The 23,217-nt window shown below is 42.6% G+C and overlaps 1 protein-coding gene across 4 annotated transcripts in view; it reads left to right on the top strand.

Moving 5' to 3' along the window:
• smap1 (small ArfGAP 1) overlaps positions 1-23,217 on the top strand; it is a 186,022-nt gene that overhangs the window by 141,248 nt on the left and 21,557 nt on the right. For all 4 annotated transcript variants that reach the window (XM_042333744.1, XM_042333743.1, XM_042333742.1 and 1 more), the window contains exon 8: positions 17,971-18,098. In XM_042333744.1, the coding sequence (XP_042189678.1) occupies positions 17,971-18,098 (128 nt within the window). The remainder of the gene's footprint in view (positions 1-17,970; positions 18,099-23,217) is intronic.

Here is a 23,217-nt window from a genome sequence, read left to right as displayed (position 1 = left end):
TCTATAGAAATGCAATTTTTTCACACTTAAGTGCTTTGTAATTATATATGCAGTTTCCTCTTATGCGCGTCATTTATTCGTTGACTAAAACCCAGTCTATTTTAAAAGTGTGATGAATTGCAAATAATAATAATAAAAACATGAGCTTGCCTACAAATTACACAGCGACTACACTTTAGAGCGAGCTAGAATACCGCAGGTTCCCGTTTGGTAATGTTGCCTAAATGGAAATGGTGCAGATCAGAGAGCTTTGACAGGTGGAGGGCAGTTCACGCACTCACACCATCTAACAAGCAGATTGTAAGAACTGCTCAGTTCAAAATAATAATAATCCTTGAATTTGATATTGTGTCTTATCACGTCTTTGAGACGTCTCAAAGCGATTCACAGAATACACTGTTAAGTGAATTGACTGTGTATTTTGTGGACGAAACGGCAGTCAGTTCAACAACAACAACTTGCATTTATGTAGTGCCCTTCACACTGGATGGGATCTCGGAGAGCTTGTCTTTTCATAGCCATCCCAACATTACTCTCAGAGCTGCCTTGTCCTCCACTATGTTAAAAGTAGGAACTGGTTCTCTGCTGTGAACAGCCGCCACAGGGAACTCGACAATCTGCCAGTTCTGCTGCATTTGATTTACAACCTATAAAGGCCATTAAGGAAAAGTGATCCTAAATTATTCATGCCTTGACTCAGTACGGTTTTCACCAGTGAAGGTAAATGGCACCCATTGTAGCTCTTCAGACAGGTATTTTTTTGACTAAATGTACCCATCTGCTACGATGCAACAGGTGCTCTTAAATGTCACAAATTGTATTTGCTGACATGAACCCAATGAGGGAAAGATCAGTGTTATCCTATTGAATTTCAGTTGGTTCTTATATGGTATAAATGGATAGGCAAGGTAGCTAAGTGGCAGACAGTGTCACAGCAGCAGTATTAAGCTCCTCGAAAAAGGAGTTTAGGTCAGGAATTGATGCCCAAGGAGATCCTCTCTTGTGATGCTGATTAAGGCCACAAGTAAAATGATGGCTTCTCTGTAGCTGTTTAACTGCTCCCTAATAGTGTGTCCAAAAGAAGTGCAGGATAGAGGAAGAGGAAGTAAACAATAATCCTTGCATTTGATATAACATCTTGCATGTCAGGAGTACGTCTCAAAGTGTTTGGCCTTCAGATACGCAGAGGGCAGCAGGTTCTGAAATTTGGAACTCTCTTCCCCCAAAAGGCTGTGGATGTTGGATCCATTCAGGACGTCAAAAGTCCTGTAGCACAGTGGTACAGCACTCACCTCGCAAGCGAGAGACCTGGGTTCGATTCTTGGCAGGGCGAAACCTTGGGCAAGTTTCCTTACTCCACACACCTGATTATAATCCCTCAAGAAAAAAACAATAATAAATTGGTCACTTCAATCCACGACTCGTTTTGGGACGCTGCTGTGATACTTATTCACTCCATGGCACTATCCTTTCCTAATTCCATTCCTAATTATTCCAAAGCCATTACTTCATCTCCTCTATGACTTCTCATTCTGTACCATCACCAATCCTGTACCCAGCGTTTTGCTCTTGTTCCTCCCCAATTCCTCCTCTAAATACCTCTCCTTAGCACAAGCTTTCATCCATTTGTTGATGATCTCCAACTCTACCTTTTCATAACTACCCTCAATCCCAGGACAGACGCTGTTCTGACTGACTACATGTCTGACTTCAAATCCTGATGAGCCGTAACTTTCTGCAGCTGCACATCAAGACAAAAGTTGTCTGACTTGGCTCTCGCTAGCACATCTGGCTAATTGATTCAAGTCCCTAGATACTTGCTCAGGCTGAACCAGGTGTGCACAACCCAAGCTGTCTGCTTGACCCTGAGCCACATCTGGTCCATTGTCAAGACCACTTTTTACCCTCAGAGCATTGCCCAACTACGCCTGACCTCATCTCATTCTTGCTGAATTCCTTAACCATGCTTTTGTCGCCTGAGGATAGATCCCTAACCCCCCCCCACCACAAACAACACACATACACACATTCATCTTGTTCCTCAGGGCTCTGTCCTTGGTCCCGTCCCCTTTAATATCTATATGCTCCCTCTTGGTGACATAATCCGCAGTCATGGGATCAACTTCCACATGTATGCGGATGACACTCAACTCTACTTCTCTGCGCCAACTTCAAAACCCTCCAAGGTCTTGCTCCTCCCTACCTCTCCAACCTCCTAATCCCCTACCATCCTGTTCGCTCCCTCTGCTCAGCGGCCTCTGGCCTGCTTCACGTCCCCCGCCTTGCATGTCCTACTATCGCGGACGGGCCTTCCGCCACTCTACACGCACCCTCCGGAACTCCATCCTGCAGTCCCTCCATCTCATCCGTTCCCTCGCCACCTTCAAGACCCACCTCAAGATCCTCCTCTTCGACCGTGCTTTCGATCTCCCTGCTTCACCCCCTGCCCTCCACACACCGTCCCCCCCCACCCCCATCTCGACCCTCAGCTCGTAACTCTGTCTGTCCAGCGCCTTGGGACGTCCTCCCGACGTGAAAGGCACTTTACAAATTTAATGTTGTTCATGTTGTTGTTGTCAGCCTTCATAAACTCTCAACTCTTCCAAAACTGCAGCAGGAACCTACACCTTCAGGGGCTCCAAGTCCCACCTCTTCTTACCCCATGGGATCATTTTGATTTAAAATGTAAGATGACACAGAGTTGTCAAATGCTTGAATTTAATCTTCATTTGGAAGCCAGTTTTCCATAGTTATTGAAAAGAACTCGCTTCCTGATTAAGAGTTTTCCACAGTTCTCTGTGATTTTAAAGCGTAAGACACAATGGTCTTGCAGGTAAAGGAGAGATGGAGTTTCAGGCTTCAGGGGAGTTTGAGATATCGATTAAACTGCTCTATCTACAACCATTGATTAAACTCTCCATAATGCTTACAGCCTCGCAAAAGAGTGGATTTTCCCATTTTCCTGCGGACGTGAAGCGCTCTTTCATCTTTTTTTGTTGTTCCTCTTCCTCATTCGATCTTGTGGACAAGGCCGCCTCCTATAAAATGGCCAATCCTTGTTGTTGTTGTTTGTTCCTCCTCTTCACTCATGGTTGGTGCATCCATAGATTGGCTTACTGTGACACCAATACTCTGTCCCCCAGAGGATTGACTTCAAGATCCTCATCCTCACCTACAAGGCCATTCACGGCCTCGCTCCCTCCTACCTCTCCAACCTACTATCCCCCTACCTACCTGCCCGTACCCTCCGTTCCTCTGGCTCTGGTCTGCTCCACGTCCCCGCCCCAACCGCCCTACCATCGGTGGTCGGGCCTTCAGCCTCTCAGCCCCTAGGCTCTGGAACTCCATCCCCAGTGCCTTCGCCGCCTCCTCCCTTTCCTCCTTCAAGGCCGGACTCAAGACCTTTCTCTTTGACCGTGCCTTCAGCTCCCCTCTCGACTCTCTTCCCCCTCCTCGCTCCCTCCCTTCCCTCCCCTCACCCTGACCATTTCCCCCCTCCTCGTTCCCTCCCTTCCCTCCCCTCACCCTGACCATTTCCCCCCTCCTCGCTCCCTCCCTTCCCTCCCTCACCCTGACCATTTCCCCCCTGCTCGGGTCATGACCCAACTGTGCAGCGCCTTGGGACGTCCTCCTGACGTGAAAGGCGCTTTATAAATGGAATCTTGTTGTTGTTGTTGTTGACATTTTTACTCAAATCTAAATTTCCTGCAACTAAGGTGTAGACAGATATAGGTGGCGGGGGGGAGGATTTCAGATTTTTTTTAATTGCAAACAATTCAGATTGAATAAGAGTATAATTCAAATTAATTATTAATATATAATGTATACTTAAAAACAATACATTTTAAATCACTCCATAGATTCCAGGGATGATATTGGTCCTCCAAGGTTATCAGACAATAATGCTTTGCTTTAAGTGGCTATTGATGCTGAGACCAAAACAATATTTAGAATGGAAATGGATAGGCATTTAAAGAGGAGCAATATAAAAGCAATATACAGGGAAGGAGCGTGGAATTTAAATGAAGTGTATATAACTGCAACAACGTGAACTTGTGGAGCACTATTCACATAGGATCAACAATTCAAAGTGTTTAACAACAACTTGAATTTGCATTTACCGGGTGTAATTGTGAGCAGGGAAAAGGGAGAAATTGTGATATTGATCAAAAAAAGATCTGTTTTTCAAGCGGGGAGAAAGGAATCAAGTCACAGATTGCGTAAACAGAGAAGGGGAATGGTGGAATGGAAGGAGAAAAGATCAAAACAGTAGACTAGAATCCAAAGTAGAGGAGCTGGCTTTTGATATAGTGCCTTATCACATTGTTGAGGCATCTCAAAGCACTTCACAGAATATATTATAAAGTGAATTGACTGTATATTTTGTGGGCAAAACCAGCAGCCGCTTGCGCACAGCAGTGCCCCACAAACGGTCGTGGATTGAGTGCCCACCACATTTGTGAAAGCGATATTGACTGAAAGCTGCGTTCATACTTACTGCTGGGTAAACAGAGGGCATGTGGAGTAAGCAAATTTGCCTAAGTAAAGAAATTTGCTTAAGGTTCCGCCCCGCCTGGGAATCGAACCCGGGTCCTCTCGCTCGCAAGGCAAGTGCACAAACTACTACGTTATGGGACTTTATGGCGCTGGCTCAATAGAGTGGACAGCTTCCTCCATTGCTGTAGTTTCTATGATTCAACTCTTGGTGTGTGCTACAGAGACTACCAAAGGGATTCAGTGGGAGAGGAAGTTCAGAATTACAGTCAATTGATGAAACTCGCTTCTGTTTTTACTTTAAAACTATCCAGGTGCGGAAAGTTAAAACTATGTTTTTGTTCAAATAGAAATTGGAAAATGTAATCAAATTTATTTTTAAACGCTTCGCCTTTTCTCCTGAATAATGGGTCCCATCAAAATGCATTAATATAACTTTCATTTTAAAGTATATATATATCCTTATTCCTCTCTGTAATATCCTATCAGACCTGCAGATCTAACCAAATCCTTCAGGGGAAACAAATGAATTTCACTCGGCCAGCAAAATTGATTGAAGCTATAGCGATAGATTGAAATAGTTTTTTTCTTAGGAAGTTAATTCTCTGAAATTTTCTCAGCAAGAAATAGCAATGCAGCAAATAAAATGAGAAAGTAAATCTTGCCAAAGTACACAATTGACATTTGTCTTATAAAACGGTCCCTTCAGCACATCGTGAGATGTGTGTGCCACAGTGCAAGGCCATTCATGGCCTTGCTCCCCCCTACCTCTCCGACCTACTATCCCCCTACCTACCTGCCCGTACCCTCCGTTCCTCTGGCTCCGGTCTGCTCCACATCCCCCGCCCCAACTGCCCTACCAGCAGTGGCCGGACCTTCAGCCTCTCAGCCCCTCGGCTCTGGAACTCTATCCCCCAGTGCCTTCTCCGCCTCCTCCCTTTCTTCCTTCAAGGCCGGGCTCTTTGACCGAGCCTTCAGCTCCCCTCTCGACTCTCTACCCCTCCTCGCTCCCTCCCTTCCCTCCCCTCACCCTGACCATTTCCCACTGCTCGGGTCCTGACCCAACTGTACAGCGCCTTGGGACGTCCTCCCGACGTGAAAGGCGCTCTATAAATGGAATCTTGTTGTTGTTGTTGTTGTTGTTGCAAGCTCAATTACCTGGACCACATTATCTTCCTGAATATCTGCTTACCTGCCCTCTGCCTAACTGCTCATCTCCAACAACACCTTGTGTTTATATAGCGCCCCTCAGGCGGGGTATGGTCTCGGAGCGCTTAGCTGCTTCTCCATTTCTCGCTCAGCTGCCTCCTACTAAGTCCTCTCCCAATTGCGCACACCCAGGAAACACAGTCACTGCACTTTACAGTGCATCCTCCAGATGTATATCAACTTTAAGGATTAATATCAGATCCATTGAGGTGTCTGCTAAATGCTCAGTTGTCTGGCTTCTTCATGTTTACCTGCCCAGCTCATGCCAGCTGCTCGCCCAGTCCATCACCCGCCTGCCCGGCTCCCATTTGCTGGGGGCTCGGAGAAGTTGATAACCAGAGAGCAGAGGCGAAATGCCATTCAATGTCGAGCCATGAAACACTGGCTTCATCTTATAGATAAGAGTTGGATCAGGCACGAGTGAGCTGTGTCCTTATACACAAGCATGAGGAGTCCCGTGTCATAGGAACACAGGAACAGGAGTAGGCCATTCAGCCCTCGAGCCTGTTCCGCCATTTTATCAGATCGTGGCTGATCTGTACCTCGACTCCAGTTACCCACCTTTGCCCCATATCCCTTGATAACCCTGACCTAACAAATCTGTCCACCTCGGGCTTAAAAATGCGAATGGATTCAGCATCCACAACCTTTTGAGGAGAGCGTTCCAGATTTCCACCAGCCTTTTGTCCAGCAGACTTTAACTGAACTTTACATAATAGTAATAATCCTTGCAATTGATAAAATGTTGTCGAGTTGTCTCAAAACGCTTCACGGAATATATTTTCTGTGTATTTTGTGGACGAAATCCCAGGAACAGAGTAAAAAGTTTTCTTCAGCAGTTTCCCGACTTCAGCTATTTCCTGATCTGATATATTTATAGTGTAAATAAGTCAAGGAGAGAGAAGAAAAAACACGCCTAACCCCTAGACAAATACTATTTTTAAAACCTTAGCTGAGGGCAGTCCTGTGGAGTGGAAAATTAGTCTCGTAGCCTACACCTGGATAACCTACGGAAATAAGAGAGCGATCAGTTGCTGTGGGCACGGTATATATTTAATTTACTCTCGAGAGCCCACAACTCAAGGCTGGGTCCATGTTTTGTTTAATTTATCGGTGAGTTCTTACTGCTGCAGGTGAGTGCAAGTCTTTCTTGATAAGAAACTTTGCTGTGTAAGACTGCCAACACTAGAACTTAAGAGTTAGTGAGCTGATGGATGAAATATTGAGCGTGAAAGAACTGATTTATCTTGAGAGGTTTGGGAATTGGCCTGCGAGGAGTCTGTGCGTGATATGTTTTTGAACAGATGGTGTATCTGTGTGTTTTTTTTAAAAGAAAGCGAAAAACTGCTTAGAAAAGTAGTCCATTTGTACGGAAAGCAATGGAACAGTGAATGAACTTGCAAATCAGAAAGAACTCAGGGTGGTGCAAACTTGTACCCCTCCATCTGGCAAAGCCAAGAACTGTTTGCACTGCAATCAACTATCGTTTTTTTGGTAAGGGACGTAAGATACCCCTGTCCCAATGGCTCAGTTGGTGGATACACATTACAGGGTGCTAGGCTTGAGTCGCGGTCTGCGTTGGAAGCTGATCTCTATGGGACAAGTCAGGATTAGAGAAGGAATTAAAACATTAAGTGGTGTTCCTGCTTCACTGCGACTCCAGCTACAAGTGTGTCTGGTGTTGACGGGATCAACAACAACAAATTACATTTTTATAGCTACTTTCAGGTCGGGAAGACATCCCAAGGTGCTGTAAAGGCGATCAAACTTTACAGTGATTCCTGCTGCACTGAAATACCTGGATTCTCACATGAATTATTAAAAATAATAATAATGTATTAAAGTATTATTATTATGTATTGAATGGTTTCTTAGGTAAAGGAAAGCTTCACCTAACAGTGACACTGTTCCCCACTGACAATTGGGATTGGTTGCATTGTGGTTATGGAAACTGAATAGGATCATCACACAAGTACAAGTTTGCTTCAGTACGAACCAAAAACATTATTACTGTCGGTGCTGCCACTAAAGCACCGTACTGTGAGAGCCTTACTCTCTCTCTCTCCAGCTTTCTCTCTCTTGATTTTTTTATAGGAATAAAGGAACAGGAGGGAACTGTTCAGCCCACCAAGCCAGTTCCACAGTTTAGATCTTGTCAGGCTTTTTAATGCCATGTCCCTTAACACACCTACAATCCAAACATCGAGCTCTCTTTCCACTGAATCCAATTTACTATCTGTCACTGATTTTCTTTTTTTCTCTATATCATTGTCTCTCTCCGACTCTTTCTCTCTCTCGCTCTATCTCTTCATCCCTATCTAAATTCCTACACTGTATCTGTAGCCAATTCTTAATTACCTTTCTTGTCAGTTCACAGTCACACTGCATGTGGAACCATGGCACCAACTAAAAATATTTTTTGTCAGTTGTGCATTTCTACATTGGAGCTTGGTACAGATAAAGGAACATACAGTTTGTCAGCATGAGGATACACACTGGTGTATAAGTTGCGGTGAGGCCTGGAAATGGCAGACTTCTTTCACCAATTTTTGAAATATTTCAATATTCGTTTCAATGCTTGCCTGAAGGCTTCCACAAAAATAAAAAAAATCTTCGGTGCATCAATCTTCATCTCATACTGATCAGATTTTGCATTGTTTAAGCCTGTTACTGCACTGATGTTAAAGACAAACAAGCTGTATATTCTGTTACAAAATATTAATAATAATAATCCTTGCATTGGATACAGCGCCTTATCACTTTGCTGAGACGATTTGAAGCGCTTCACAGGAAATACTGTAAAGTGAATTGACTGTTTATTTGTATCATTAAGACGTGATAAGGTGCTACATCAAAAGCCAGTATTAATTTTATTATTATCCATTTAATTTCCTTTTTAATAGAATTGGTAGCCTCTGCCACAACACAGCTTTGTAGCGGAGAAAGCCACATTCCAAACATCTTCTGTGAAAAGATGTTTGTCTTCCCAAAAAATGTTTTGGAGTCCTGTAGCGCAGTGGTTAGAGCACTTGTCTCGTAAGTGAGAGACCTGGGTTTGATTCCTGGCAGGGTGAAATGTTGGGCAAGTTTCCTTACTCCACACGCCTCTGTTTACCAAGCAGTAAGTAGGAACCCAGTTGTTAATCGATTGGCGGATCGCTGTTCCAGGGATAATAATCCCTAAAAAAAAAAAATTTGGTCACTCAATCCACGACTGTTAGTGGGAGATTGCTGTGTGCAATTGGCTGCTGCCTTTCGCCCACAAATATACAGTCAATTCACTTCACAGTATATTCTGTGAAGCGCTTTGAGATGTCTAGAAGATGTAAAAAGCGCAATATCAAATGCAAGGATTATTATTAGCATTGTTATTACCTTCCTCTTTTTTGTGATGATCTGAACTTTGTGTGGCTAAATCTTTTAATATAAATGTGAAAGACAATAGTGAAGGAACATAGAAAAGTCTTTCCCTTTTATAGTCACTTGAAATGCAAAACTCTTGAAACATCAGCCTGCTTTGATTTTTGTCTACATTACTATGCGTTCTTGTCGAACAGCCATTTGATTTCTAAGTCAAGGAGCTTAAATGTACTCAGCAATGCCAGTTGCATTGAATAAATCCTGGATTTATATTGTGCAAATGCTGCGGGATGGCCTGATTTCAAGGCAAATTTACAAAGTCTTATGGTTAATAACATAAATTGCATCACAAATGGGGTTCTGATGAGTTTTCCTTCCAGACATTTAGACATTAGTTGTTGGAAGTCATTTGTAGTGGTCAATACCATACAACAGTAATCAAGTTGTCAAATTATTTTTCTACTTCAGCAATAGGTTTTTTTCTGCCTCCACGTTTCTCCCCTCCCCTCTTCTTCTGAAGCTAATCTGACACATTTTTCCTTCTAATGTGGGTCTTATCCTACTTAGTGGGAGGTAAGAGGGGTTTCCTTAGAGCTGAGCTGGCTCCAAGGTGACGTGTTTGGCAGTCGGAATTGAATCACTCGTTTGTGGCGATCTTGGTAGTCCAGTTCCTGACCAGGCAGGTCCGAGGTATTCCAGGGCACTGTTGATGACAAACCAGCTAATCTCTCTTGTCGGCAGGAGTTGGACTGGCAGAGCAGTGGCCAATGGTCACTTCCAATTCAGCTCCTATTCACCCTGCATGCCAAAGCCCTAGTTTATATGATGGTCCTAACTGGACAAGCCACAGGAAGCTTGCCAGACAGTGCTCTCAATGGCTATGGCTTTAGCAGGTTGAACTCAACACAAATATCCTTCACCGACCCTCCCAATGGACCCTAATCACTATTGTGCTGCTTGCAGTACTGTCAGTGAAGATTCCACAAAACAAAAGTACAATTACATCTTGTAATTGAGTCGTGGAGTCCTGTAGCTCAGTGGTTAGAGCACTCGCTTTGCAAGCGAGAGACCTGAGTTCAATTCCAGGCAGAGGGCGAAACCTTGGGCAAGTTTCCTTACTCCACACAGAGCCTAATAATAATCCCTCCAAAACCAAAAACAATAATAAATTGGTCATTTTCAATCTACGACTGTTTGTGGGACATTGCTGTGCGTAATTGGCTGCCGCGTTCGCCCACAAATATACAGTCAATTCACTTTACAGTGTGTTCTGTGAAGCGCTTTGGGACGTCCTCCCGACGTGTAAAGCGCTATATCAAATGCAAGGATTATTATTATTATTACCCCAACGCAAACACTGATGTCGCTGAGCCTTGGTTCTCAAACCCATGCTTAATACTTTCAGGCAATTGGATAAGCTGGGTGCTTCCTTCCAGGGAGAGAGGGCACTATTACAGACAATTACTAAACTATATAATGATTCCCTATGAAACTGAGATATTTCTATATGACAAGGTGTTACTGAACCAAATAGGTGTAAGATCCCCGGTCAATCTGTGCTCCGTCTTAATTGTTGTCAGCTGGGGGCTCAGTGGGCCAAACTACATTGTCCGCGTGAGCTTGGATTCGGGAGGAGAACGATTCCATTCCTGATCATGTCAGAGTGTGCAACTTCATCTGTAGATCAGATTGGCTTTGACTCTGATGCTTTTCACAGTTGAGTAACCGAACGGCACTGTATCTGCTTACATATGGTGAGGACCCAGAGGACTGCTGGCACCCGTCAAACCACTGATAATCTTCAGAAGAAGTGTGGGGCTTGGAATGGAAGGAGAGTGTGGAGCAAAACAGGCTGAGGTGTTGATTTTATAACTTGGATGGAGCGATATTGATAAATAGGTTTCTCATTCGTTTCATGTTTATGTAGATGGTTTAACTTTGGATATGCTGCCAAAGAGGGATTGCCAGTAGCGTAGTGGTTGGAGCGCTCACCTCACAAGTGAGAGGACCTGGATTTGATTCCCAGGCGGGGTGAAACCTTAGGCAAGTTTCATTACTCCACACGCCTCTGTTTGCCTAGCAGTAAGTAGGAACCCGGTTGTTAGTTGATTGGCGGATCGCTTTCTGGGGATAATATTCTCTCACCCAAAAAATAGTCACTTAATCCATGACCGTTTATGGGACGCTGCTGGCGCAATTGGCTGCCGTGTTTCACCCACAAAATACACAGTCAAGCCATTAAGGCATTGGAAAGGATGCAGAGGAGATTTACGAGGATAGTACTAGGAATGAGGGACCTTGGTTATAAGGAAAGGCGAGAGAGTTGAGGATTATTCTCATTGGAGCGGAGAAGGTTACGAGGAGACCTAGTAGAGGTCTTCAAAATCATGAGGGGATTTGATAGATTAGAAAGGGAAAAACTGTTTCCACTGGTGGGTGTGTCGGTGACTCGAGGTCACAGATTTAAAATGGTCTCTAAAAGAAGCCGAGGGGAGGTGTGAAGAAATGTTTTCATGCAGCGAGTTGTTCGAATCTAGAACATATTGCCTGAAAGGTGGTCAAGGCCGATTCGATAACTACTTTTAAAAACGCGTTGGATGGGTATTTGAGGAGGACGGGTTTGCAGGAAATGGGGAAAGGGCTGGGGAGTGGGATTGACATTGCATTGCTCTTTTCAAAGAGCCGACACAGACTCGATGGGCCGAATGGCCTCTTTTTGTGCTGTACGATTCTATGAATCTATGATTCTACAATATATTCTGTGAAGCGCTTTGAGACAGCTCAGTGACGTGATAAGACTCTATATCAAATAATAATAATAATCCTTGCATTTGATAGAGCGCTTTTCACGTCTTCTCAACATCTCAAAGCGCTTAATAATAATAATAATAATAATACAAGGATTATTATTATTATAAAGACCAAGTTCCAGCTTTGAAGTTGTCACAGATCGCAAAAAGAAAACCCAACTGTTTCTAAACTGTGATCTGCTGCTGCTCTAAGCAGATGTCAAATTATTCATTATTTTGCTTTTTAAAATTCACAACACTCCAGTAAAGTAGTTCAACCTTTCTTTGTTTGCAATTATGATACACTTTTTATAAAAGCGAAGTGACTTTCACGTCACAAATTCCAGTTTGAGAATGCATGTTTAAAATAAACATTCTTCTGCTTGTTATTAATGGGAGTGAAATTAGGAACAAAAGCTTTCAAACGTAGATTTTCACAGCACGAGAACCCATTTGGCCCATTATATCTATGACCGGTCCCTGAAACAGCTGTTAATTTAATCCCATTTCCCTGTCCTTCTCCCATACCTTTATATTTTCCCTTTTGAAATATTTGCCTAATTACCTTTTGTTCTTCAATTGTAATTGCATTTGTTTACTGGCACTGATTAGATGCCTTGTTTCCTTAAATAACATTCTGTACTATATAACATTTTATTGTACATTTCCACATGATTATCACACAACACACACACACAAAATTATGTTTGTGTAGCGCCTTTCAGGAGGACGTCCCAAGTGCTGGACAATCAGAGTTTCAGACCCAAGCTGGGGATTAGGATTGGGGAGGGTGGAGGGCAGGGAGCAAAGCAGGGTGAACGAAAGCACGGTCGAAGAGGAGGGTCTTGAGATGCATGTTGAAGGAGGAAGGGAAGGGGTGAGGCAGAGGGACTGCCGGATGGAGTTTCAGAGGTAGGGGCAAAGTGGCAGAAAGCCCGTCCGCCAATGGTTAAAATTCACATAAATCGTATCAATCGGCATCATAACATTGAAGTTGAGTTACAGGCAAACTATAAATCGTATAAGATCCGATTTAATTGATAATCTACACTCCGCATGCACAATTCAATGCTGACGGTAAATGCAGGAGAAATGGAGGATAGAGGAGTGGTGTTACGAGTTAGGAGATGATTTGTTTATGCAATACGAGTAGCGCAAACAAATCTTACATGGTTTTGATAGGAAACTGAATGGGACTCGGGTGCACATGCGACGTGGCAATTATACGATTCATATAGGTACGATTAATGTGAGTTTTACTGTATTCGAAAAGAAAAGAGAGTTTCTCTCAGTGTCCTGGCCAACAGTCCCCCAAATAAACTTGATCATTCACTATATGGCAGTTTGTGAGAAGCTGTTCTGTTATTAATTCAAAGGAGTCCTACTGTTTCTATTTCAAAGTAATGTACGTCATTCTCCTGGCTAATATTCCCCTTGTAATTTAAAATACACCCCCTAATTTAAATTAATTGTGTACTCATCTCATTGTTTATAGCACGTCCCTGGCACAGATTAGCTGCCTCATTTGCCTATTCAACATTCACTTCATTCCTCATCAATTATACTTTGTGCAGCGTTGAGATGTTTAGTTTACTTTAAAGATCCTAAATATAAATGCAAGTTATTAATGAGGATATTATGGGTTTGCGAGCTCTTATGGATGTTGTTTCTACTGCCATTTTAGTAAGGAATTCCATGTCCTATAAGCCTTGTTTCACACTCGTTTTCAAATCCGACCTCTTACTCTCCAACCCACTACCTGCTGCCTCCGCTTGACTGGCTCCAGCCTCCTGCATGTCCCTCGTGCCCTCCGTTCCACCATTGGTAGCCGCGCTTTTAACCACTATACCCCAAAACTCTGGAACACTCCCCTTATATCCCTCCGACTTGCCCCCTCCTTCCCCATCTTCAGGTCCCACCTGAAGACCTTCCTCTTCGACTGTGTCTCTGGTCACCACCCCCCAACTCGGCATTGTGCTCCGTTACGGTCAAGTGCTCTGGGACGCTGTCCTGTGTGAGGGGCACTATATAATAACAAGTTGTTGTGTAGAAATAAACTATTTTGGCCATTCTGCGTTTGATTGAAGATAATAATCCTTGCATTTGATATAGCGCCTTATCACGTCTTTGAGACCTCCCAAAGCGCTTCACAGATTTTATTGTAAAGTGAATTGACTGTAGATTTTGTGGACGAAATGTGGCAGCCAATTGTGCACAGCAGTGTCCCCACAAACAGTCGTGGATTGAAGTGACCAATTTATTCTTATTTATTGTGAAGGAATTATTGCCCCCTGGAAAAGCAATCCGCCAGTCGACTACAACTGGATTCCTACTTACTGTTAGATAAACAGAGGCGTGTGGAATAATGAAACTTGCCCAATATTTCGCCCTGCTGGGAATCGAACCATGTTTCTTTCTTGCGAGGCGAGTGCTCTAACCACTGAGCTACAGGAGTCAAGATGCCGTGCTTTGTTACTTTGAATGCCCAAAAGTGCTACAGACAGAAGTTGTGATATTGAAAGTGTAATCCTTGTATTTAACCATCTTATATCAAAACAACTCAAAACACTTAATTACTATTAAGTGCAGTTCCTGTGTAGTTGTCGATAAATGGGACAGTCTATTTGTTCACTGCAGTGTTCCTCAAGGGACGTGTAAAGGCCATTGAGGCAATGCAGAGCGAGGCAGCAAGGATGATCCGCATTGTTAGATGAAAGAGCAACGAGTAGACAAGCTAAGACTCTTCAATCTTGAAAGAGATGACTCAGAGAGGCCCTCATAGAGGTGTATAAATGAATGGATAATATTAAAATAATCCTTGTATTTGATATAGCACCTGAAAGCCCTCACAGGATATATTGTAAAGTGTAGTGACTGTAGGTGAACCGCTGAGGGTAATTTACAGAAGACTTAGACAGCCAGAATCATAGCCCTTTACTGGTTCCTCTGTTTACTGTGCAGTTTTGATAATTGCATTCAGTTCTGCAACATAGGAATCAGTTAGTTTCAAGTTTTTTTTAAAAAAGCCTAATTCTGTGGGATGGCAAGTAATAAAATCTCTAGTCTTTTTTCTAAGTAAGATAAATGGTGTTAATGAGTCAAGTATCTTTGCAAGTTACAATTGCAGAGACACAAGAGGAATGGCCAAAGACTCAGCGACTGCATTTTTTTTGAATAATAAGATTGTACGAACATCTGGAGTGAGAGAAGCGTTCTCGTGTTTGGAGAAGTAATGAAACTGTTGGAGATGGATAGATTAAGATAAATGGAGGAAATTAAAATTGAAAGCCATTAAAATTATTGGCAGACACAAGACAATGAGAAACCATTGAACATGTATCCCTTTTCTGCTTCACGGAGGCATCAATCAGATAAATGGAAGAATGATGTTCATTAAATTCTTTTCTTTGTTGTACTCTGGTTTCCGTTCATAAATCTCACCAAATGTCCACAATCCACTGTAGCAGTGTTTTGACTGAAACTCTGATATCTCTCGTACATCAATTCTGCAATTTGTGATTCATCAAAGTGCCTGTGGATTAAAGCAGTTCATTTACACATAACAGAAGTCTCCCCGCTTCTAATGTCTTAGTTAGCGTAGATTTTGGTATACCTGAAACCTTGTTTTTAAAAAGAGAATGTTATTTATAAGTCGCTAGAATTGTGTTAAATATTTGATGGAATAATAGTTCATCAGTTGTTAAGTGATTTATTGGTCATTCTATTGCAACAATCTATCTCTGAAATTTTCATGTGTAGGTGGAATACATGGAATTCTCAGTTTGGTTTGGATACTCTTAAGCACTGTGATGGGTTTCCAGCTGACCCCTAAAAAATCATTGCTCCTTTCTTGTACCTTGCAAATGACTACCACGTTTAGTAGCCAAAGCCAAGTAGGGTGGAGTCCTGTAGCTCAGTGGGTAGAGCATTCGCCTTGCAAGCGAGACACCTGGGTTTAATTCCATGTAGGGCGAAACCTTGGGCAAGTTTCCTTACTCCACAAGCCTGATAATAATCCCTCCAAAAAAACAATAATAAATTGGTCTTTTCAATCCACGACTGTTTGTGGGACACTGCTGTGCGCAATTGGCTGCCGCGTTTTGCCCATATATACGGTCAATTCACTTTACAGCATATTCTGTATGCCAAGTGGTGCATCTTTAGCAGCAGACCCCGAATGTATCCTTGAGGGTAGCCAAATTGTGGTTCTGTCCAATCTGCACGTAAACTACTAGACTATTTCAATGCTCTGTTTGCTGGACTCCCGATCTCTTCACTGCACAAGCTACAGATCATCCAGAACTTTGCAGCTCATGTCCTCTCTTGCGCCAGGCTACTTGAGCCTGTCATCCCCATTCTCGCTTGTCTCCCCATCCCCCAGTGGATCAGATTCATCGAGATCCTGTCCTTGCACTCTGTTCTTTACATGGCCTCACCCCTCTCTACCTCTGCTCCATCTTACCCCGACCACAAGGAATGGGGTGACGGGCTTATGGAGCGTGGTGTGAGAGGACACAGTCTGCAGCGTTCTGGATTGTTTAGTGCTTGGGTGCACAGGAGCTGCAGTGTTTGGCAAGGAGAGCATTCAAGTAGTCAAGCCAGGAGGTTATGAAGGCATGAATGAGGGTCTCAGCAATCTGGGGGAGAGACAGTGATGGAGACTAGCAATGTTGCAGAGGTGAGGGAAAGCAGAGAAATTGAGGACATGATTATAGTAAGGTTTTGAAGGTTATATAATGAGTGATAAGATGAAAGCCCACAAAATACACAGTCAATCCACTTTACAATATATTCTGTGAAGCACTTTGAGACGGCTCAACGCCTTGTTTGCCAATGTGTCGACGGCTTGTTTTGCTGCATTGACATGTTCATGTAATGAAGAAGTAATGTATTATAAAAGTATCTCCTATTGCGGTATGACAGGAGAGCTCTCTGAATGCTAATGTTAACTTTGCTAGTGTGTCTTTATATATAAAAATCGGCCTTTGGAATTAAAGCAAGCCCGGAAGCAAAATCTTATCTTCAGAAATAATGCATTCCATTCCCTGCTCTCGCTGAGATGATTTTAACTCTTATGTAAAATAAAATTTGGAATGACTGTTGTCCACGCTTCTCCCCTGCAAATATTATTGATGCTGCCTCACTCCCAGCTTCTGCTAGAAACTACCAGCTGACGTGCCTTGGGAGTCAAACTTACTCTAAATAAAGTCTTTACTTTCAATATCTGATTTAATGCAATGTGATGCAGTTTAGATTTTAATGCACTTGTGTCTGTCGAAGTAACTCATTTGGATTCGATGTTTAAGATGTACTAAATTTGGAATATGGCTGAGGTACTTGGGCTGACAAACCCATCAAACTTTGAAACGACTCGTTAAAATCGCTTTCTTTGATCCTGTTCCAAAGCGGTGGCACATGCACAAAATCAGTACAGTGTGTAAACTCCGTGGTGTAAATGATTGCATGTGTTGCGAGCTCTCAAATGAGTTGCGTTGTGAGTTTTTGTTGTGTACAAGGTGTCCACAAAGTCCTGCCAGCGCCCCCCCCCCCAACACAGACCAACAACTGAAACACTGTGAAAGAATGATGACAATTGTGTTTAGAAGTACTTAATCGTATTCAGTACAAGTGTTTAACTGTATTCAGACGTCCAGAGGATGGGTGTGAGTGAGCGCCATCATTTTCATGGCAGATAATGATCTGTCGCCATGTTCAGTGCCACATCTTCCGTAACATGGATGGAGTCAGTGAGGAGGTGAAATGTGTGACTGATGGCTTGTTTCAGCTCCTCTGTAGTCTCATATCACTGTTTGTAACAGTGATTTGTGGGCACCTCGTACATTAAACCTCCGGACTAAGAGGGGGGAGATCCGGTCTGACAAGCGGATTTTCCGGCTGGCTGCTAATCCTAATCCCTAACATTTAAGATAAATGAAATAAATCAAAATAATTTTTCTCTAACGTTTAAATTGAATAAAAAATTAATTTAAAATAAATAAATAAAGACAAAAAATAATAGATCTGTACTCGCCACTGACGTGATGTAGTTGAGTTGATGTCCTGGGCTAAACCAGTTTCTGTATTGCACATTCACTTACACCTCTTTACCTCCATTCAGATACTCCCGTTGAAGGGCCGGTTGCTAACGGCAATACCAGTGGAAGTACATCACTGAAAGACGACCTTGATATATTTGGCCCCATGGTTTCCAACCCTCTTCCAGCCTCCAATGCACCATTACCCCAGGTAAGCTTCTAGCAACCACAGCGTAGTCTGGGATTTGTGTGAAGTAGTCTGCAACTTGTTTGTCTGCCCTCCCAAATGTGGGATAATACGTGGAGGAAACAAAGGCTTTGAACAGGAGATTAATGCAAGGCATGAAAATGGAAATAACATGTGAAAGAACATTGAACAGAATTAGACTTTAGCACCCAAGCAAAAGGAAGTATTATTGCCCGTTTATATTAAGTTTAATTCAAATCATCTCAGAATGATGGAAAAGTTTCAATACAATATCACACCGGTACAGATTGCAGCTGAACTGTGATTACTGTGTTTGCAATGAAAAGCCAGAACTTTGAAAAGGGAAATGAATATATACTTGAAAAGAAAAAATTTGCAAGGCTCTGGGGAAAGAGCGAGGGAGTGGGCTTAACTAGATAGCTCCTTGAAAGACCCGACACAGACACGATAGGCCGAATGGTCTCCTTCTGTGCTGTGGGATTCTATGATTCTGAGTAAACCAGCTTTCAGTCTACAAAACCTAATTCTGAAATGTGGGCGTTTCCTTTGAATCTCCTCAGGAAGATTGTTTTCATAGTCTCGAAGCCCCTGCTTCTATTTGGCGAACAAATTTACCGTGTTCTTTTGTATGTTTATAATCAATTAGATTATAATCAATTGTGGAGTCCTGTAGCTCAGTGGTTAGAGCACTCGCTTTGCAAGCGAGAGACCTGAGTTCAATTCCAGGCAGAGGGCGAAACCTTGGGCAAGTTTCCTTACTCCACACACCTAATAATAATCCCTCCAAAACCAAAAACAATAATAAATTGGTCATTTTCAATCTACGACTGTTTGTGGGAATTTGCTGTGCGCAATTGGCTGCCGCGTTCGCCCACAAATATACGGTCAATTCGCTTTACAGTGTGTTCTGTGAAGCGCTTTGGGACGTCCTCCCGACGTGAAAAGCGCTATATCAAATGCAAGGATTATTATAGATACTTACCTTGGGTCAGTCCTTCCCTTGGTGTTCCATGCACAGTGGACATGCTTTAAGGAAAGCAACTCACGTCAATTGTTCTGTTTTTGAGATTTCTGTTTCTCTTCCTCCTCTACTATTTCTCCCACCGCTCTGGTTTTATGCAATCAACCAAATGTTATCTTCTGTTGGAATGAAGAGGCAGTCAAGCCTGTGGATCCTTGGCCCCTCTTCTTCCTCGTCTACATGCTCTCTCTTGGCAATGTCATCTCCAGACATGGAGCTGGCTTCCACATCTATGCAGGGATCCGCAAAATCTATGTCTCTACTTACATTCTTCATTCAAGGCAACTGATGTTGTGTTTCCTTGCCTGACAGACATCGGGCCTGGATGAGCTGAAATTTCCTGCAACTAAACATAGATAAGATGGTAGCCATCCTTCTCAGCTCCCATCAACCTCTCTTCACTTCTGACTCTGACCTCTTCAATCTCCCCAACCTGTCTGTCAAATTCACCGCACCATTGCACAACCTTGACGTGCAGATCAATCCTTATCTCTCCTTTCTCCCTCAGATCTGGTCTCTGACCAAGACTGCTTTTCTATACCTCTACCACATCACCTAACTGGCTCTACATGCTGATGAAACCCTTACCCACGTCTTAGCCCTCTTTTCCTTTGGAACTCTCTGACTCAATCCCTCCGCCTTGCCCTCTCCTTCCCCTCTTTTAGATCACGACTGAAGACCTTCCTCTTCGACCATGTTTATGGTCACCTCCTCCCTCCCCCCAGCTCGGCGTCAGGCTCTGTTACAGTTAAGTGCTCTGAGATGCTGCCTTGCGGGAAGGATACTATATAAATGCAAATTGTTGTTGTTTTCACTTCTTGGCTGGATTTCTCTAATGCATCCCTCGCTGGCCTCCTTTGCACTAGCAACCACGACTGTTTGTTGGATACTGCTGAGTCCAATTGGCTGCCATGTTTCGCCCACAAAATATACAGTCAATTCACTTCACGGTATATTCTGTGAAGCGCTTTGAGACGTCTCGAAGACAAAAGCCGTTATATCAAATGCAAGAATTATTATTATTATTCATAAACTACAATTCACCTAAAACTCCCCTGCTGTTTTGAAGTTTTTGTAAGGTGTGTACTTCTATTGAAACAACCAGCAAAAAGAACAGGCAGGTGTGCACTTTACTCTACAAAGTAATCTGACTGGTGCTAACATAGAGGAGGCCAAAACCCTCTGTGGTATTAATTCCTTCGCCTGATGGGATTAGTGTTGATCCGTTCTACAATTGATTTATTTTGTTCAGCTTAAATTTGTAGGCCGTCATCACACGAGAATTAGTAGCGCCTTGCTTATTCCTTTCTCTCAACTCTGCAGTATTTGTGATTTTCTGCAGAATGTGAAATTATTTTTCTTGACGGTGTAAATTAATGTTCAGCACAAGGGCTGGAAAAGGTCTTTAGGAGGAAAGATAGATTAATTGGAAAAGAAAACACATTCATGTCTATCTGTGCATTTTTCATTGTAAATTGCTTTGTTGTTCGGGGAGAATCAGGTTGAAAAAGCACTTGGGAGCACTTGGAGGATGTTTATTAATGTATTTTGTTTCCATTATTTTCCCAGTTTCTTAGCCGCTATGATGTAATAAATGCTTAAAAGTAATTAAGCTGAATTTCTAAAATAAAGCAATGACCAAAGATGGTAATCCTGTGAGCCCAGATTCAGTGAAGAGAAGCCTAGTTAGGAGTACTGGAACCAATTCAGATCTATTAAACTTCAGGAAGAGGTTTTTAACAGGCTTGCTTCTGTGCTGTTGCCTATAGCAGGATACATTCAGTTCTCTGTTTGCTTATAGGTGTACGCGTTATGTTTCCGTTGCCAAGGCTCTATTCCCATCCAGTAAATCCTTTACAAAAACCATTGTGACTACTGCTACTCATTCTCCACTAAAGTCCCATTTTCCTGCTCTCTCCATCATGTTTGTGCTGGTGCTAGCCCCCTCACTGATATTTAAGTGCTCCGAGATGCTACCAAGTGTGAATGGCACAATGCTGTTGTTGTACTATCTACTCTAATCCCATTGCACTGCCCCTCCTCTCTCCGTATTTTACAGAATGTTTCCTTAGGAACTTTTGAAGTGATGGAAATCAAAGGGACCAATGCATTTGGCAAGCAGATTGCTTATTCACATAATGTAAGAAGAGGTTTGAAACTCCCTATGGCTGCAGCAACACACTCACAGGTCATTGCTTCTGCTATTAAAGCTCTCCAGTCCTTCTCTGTAGAAGCTGTGGGATTCCCTCTAGTGCTTAGGAATAACCTTTAATGCAATTATTAGCAGAGCCAGGTCCTGTTTTAAATGAGATAAGTCAACATTGTTTATAGGACACCCATCATCACCATCATGCGTTCATACACATCCCTCCATTAGCTCTACTGCTGCCAGAACTTCTGAGTACAGTATTCACAGGATGAACCTCTGTAAAGCTATATCTGGAGTCCCATAGCGTAGTGGTTAGAGCACTCGCCTCTCAAGCGAGAGGATCCGTGTTCGATTGCTGGGCAGAATTAAACCTTAGGCAAGTTTCCTTACTCCACACGCCTCTATTTACCTTGCAGCAAGTAGGAACCTGGTAGTTAGCGATTGACGGAATGCTTTCCGGGGGTAATAATCCTTCAAATAAAAAATAGGGTCACTCAATCTCCAACTGTTGGTAGGATTCTGCTGTGCGCAATTGGCTACTGCGTTTCGGCCACAAAATACAATCAATCCACTTTGCAATATGTTCTGTGATGCACTTTTATCAAATGCAAGGATTATGTAATTATTAAGTTCAGCTCTCTGCCAGCCCGCCTCTCCGAAAGGCTGCAGTTTACATATCCACCCTTATTCTGTTGGAGGAGTTGGTGCCTGTTCATTTTCCTCCTGTTGATGATACCTTTGACTCCTAAGTGGGTGTCGAATGACTTAAGTGATGGAGAAAGGAACTGGTAGAAAGGATTACACTGGGAGAAAAGAACAGGTCAAAGAAACATTTTTTAAAAAAGTATTCTTTTACCCTGCTAACCTTCCTCATGAATTGTCTAGAATGTACTGTATATGAAACAAGTTCTTAATTGCCATTATACAGATTGCTGATTAGGTCTCATTTAGCATATTACATTGAATTTGGTTATCCATTTTTTGAGATATTTCAAGTCAAAACAACCAGAATTCAATACCTGGGATGAAGGGACTTCATTGTAATGAGAGTTTGGGTGCAGTCGGGTTATATTTCTGAGATCTAAGGAGGTTAATGGTTGATAGACTTAAGAGCCTTAAAACTAAGGAGATTGGTGTAATAGATAGGGAATGACTCTTCTGGGAGGCAACGAAAAACAGGACATACTATACTTCAAGTGGAGCTAAACTGTTTGAAAGTGAATGAAAAAACGATTCATCACAACAAAAGGTTGGGAATGCAATGTTCCAGAAGACCACAGGTGCTCAACCAAATGAGATGTTTAAAGAGGAACAGATATGAGATCCTGATAGATACTTGGTAAACAAGGATATGAGAGCTATAGGGCTATGCGATGAAAGGATCTGATGTGATCTGTTTAAAATGATGAGTCGAATGGCCTCTTTCTGCGCTAAGTTCCTATTCATCTTACAACAACAACAAAATTACATTTGTATCTTAGGTAAGTTTCCTTACCACACTCGCCTCTGTTTACATAGCAGTTAGTATGAACTCAGTTGTTAGATGATTGGTGGATCGCTTTTCCGCAGGTAATAATCCCTTCAAAAAAAAAATAATAATTTGTCACTCAATCCACGAATGTTTGTGGGACACTGCTGCGCAATTTGACTGCCGCTTTTATCTAAAAAATACAGTCAATCCACTTACAGTATATTCTGTGAAGCTCTTTGAGACATCTCAACAATGTGATAAGACACTATATTAAATGCAAGGATTATTATTATTAGTGCGCACAAGTATTTGTGGACCGTACCTGCAAACGTGTTTTACATCCCCTGAATATAGGGGAGTGATTTATACTGCATGTTTTGAGAGAACTGCCACAAAAATTCACTGCATTTGTATTGCAGAGTGGATTCCACAACAGCTTGAGTAATACTGAAAGAGCCCTACTGTGTGTTTGCACTTTATA

Source organism: Callorhinchus milii, unplaced genomic scaffold, assembly GCF_018977255.1.
Source record: "Callorhinchus milii isolate IMCB2004 unplaced genomic scaffold, IMCB_Cmil_1.0 Scaffold3, whole genome shotgun sequence".
Taxonomy (NCBI): Eukaryota; Metazoa; Chordata; class Chondrichthyes; order Chimaeriformes; family Callorhinchidae; genus Callorhinchus; species Callorhinchus milii.
Note: the sequence above shows the minus strand (reverse complement) of the source record. Positions and strands in the feature narration are given on the sequence as shown.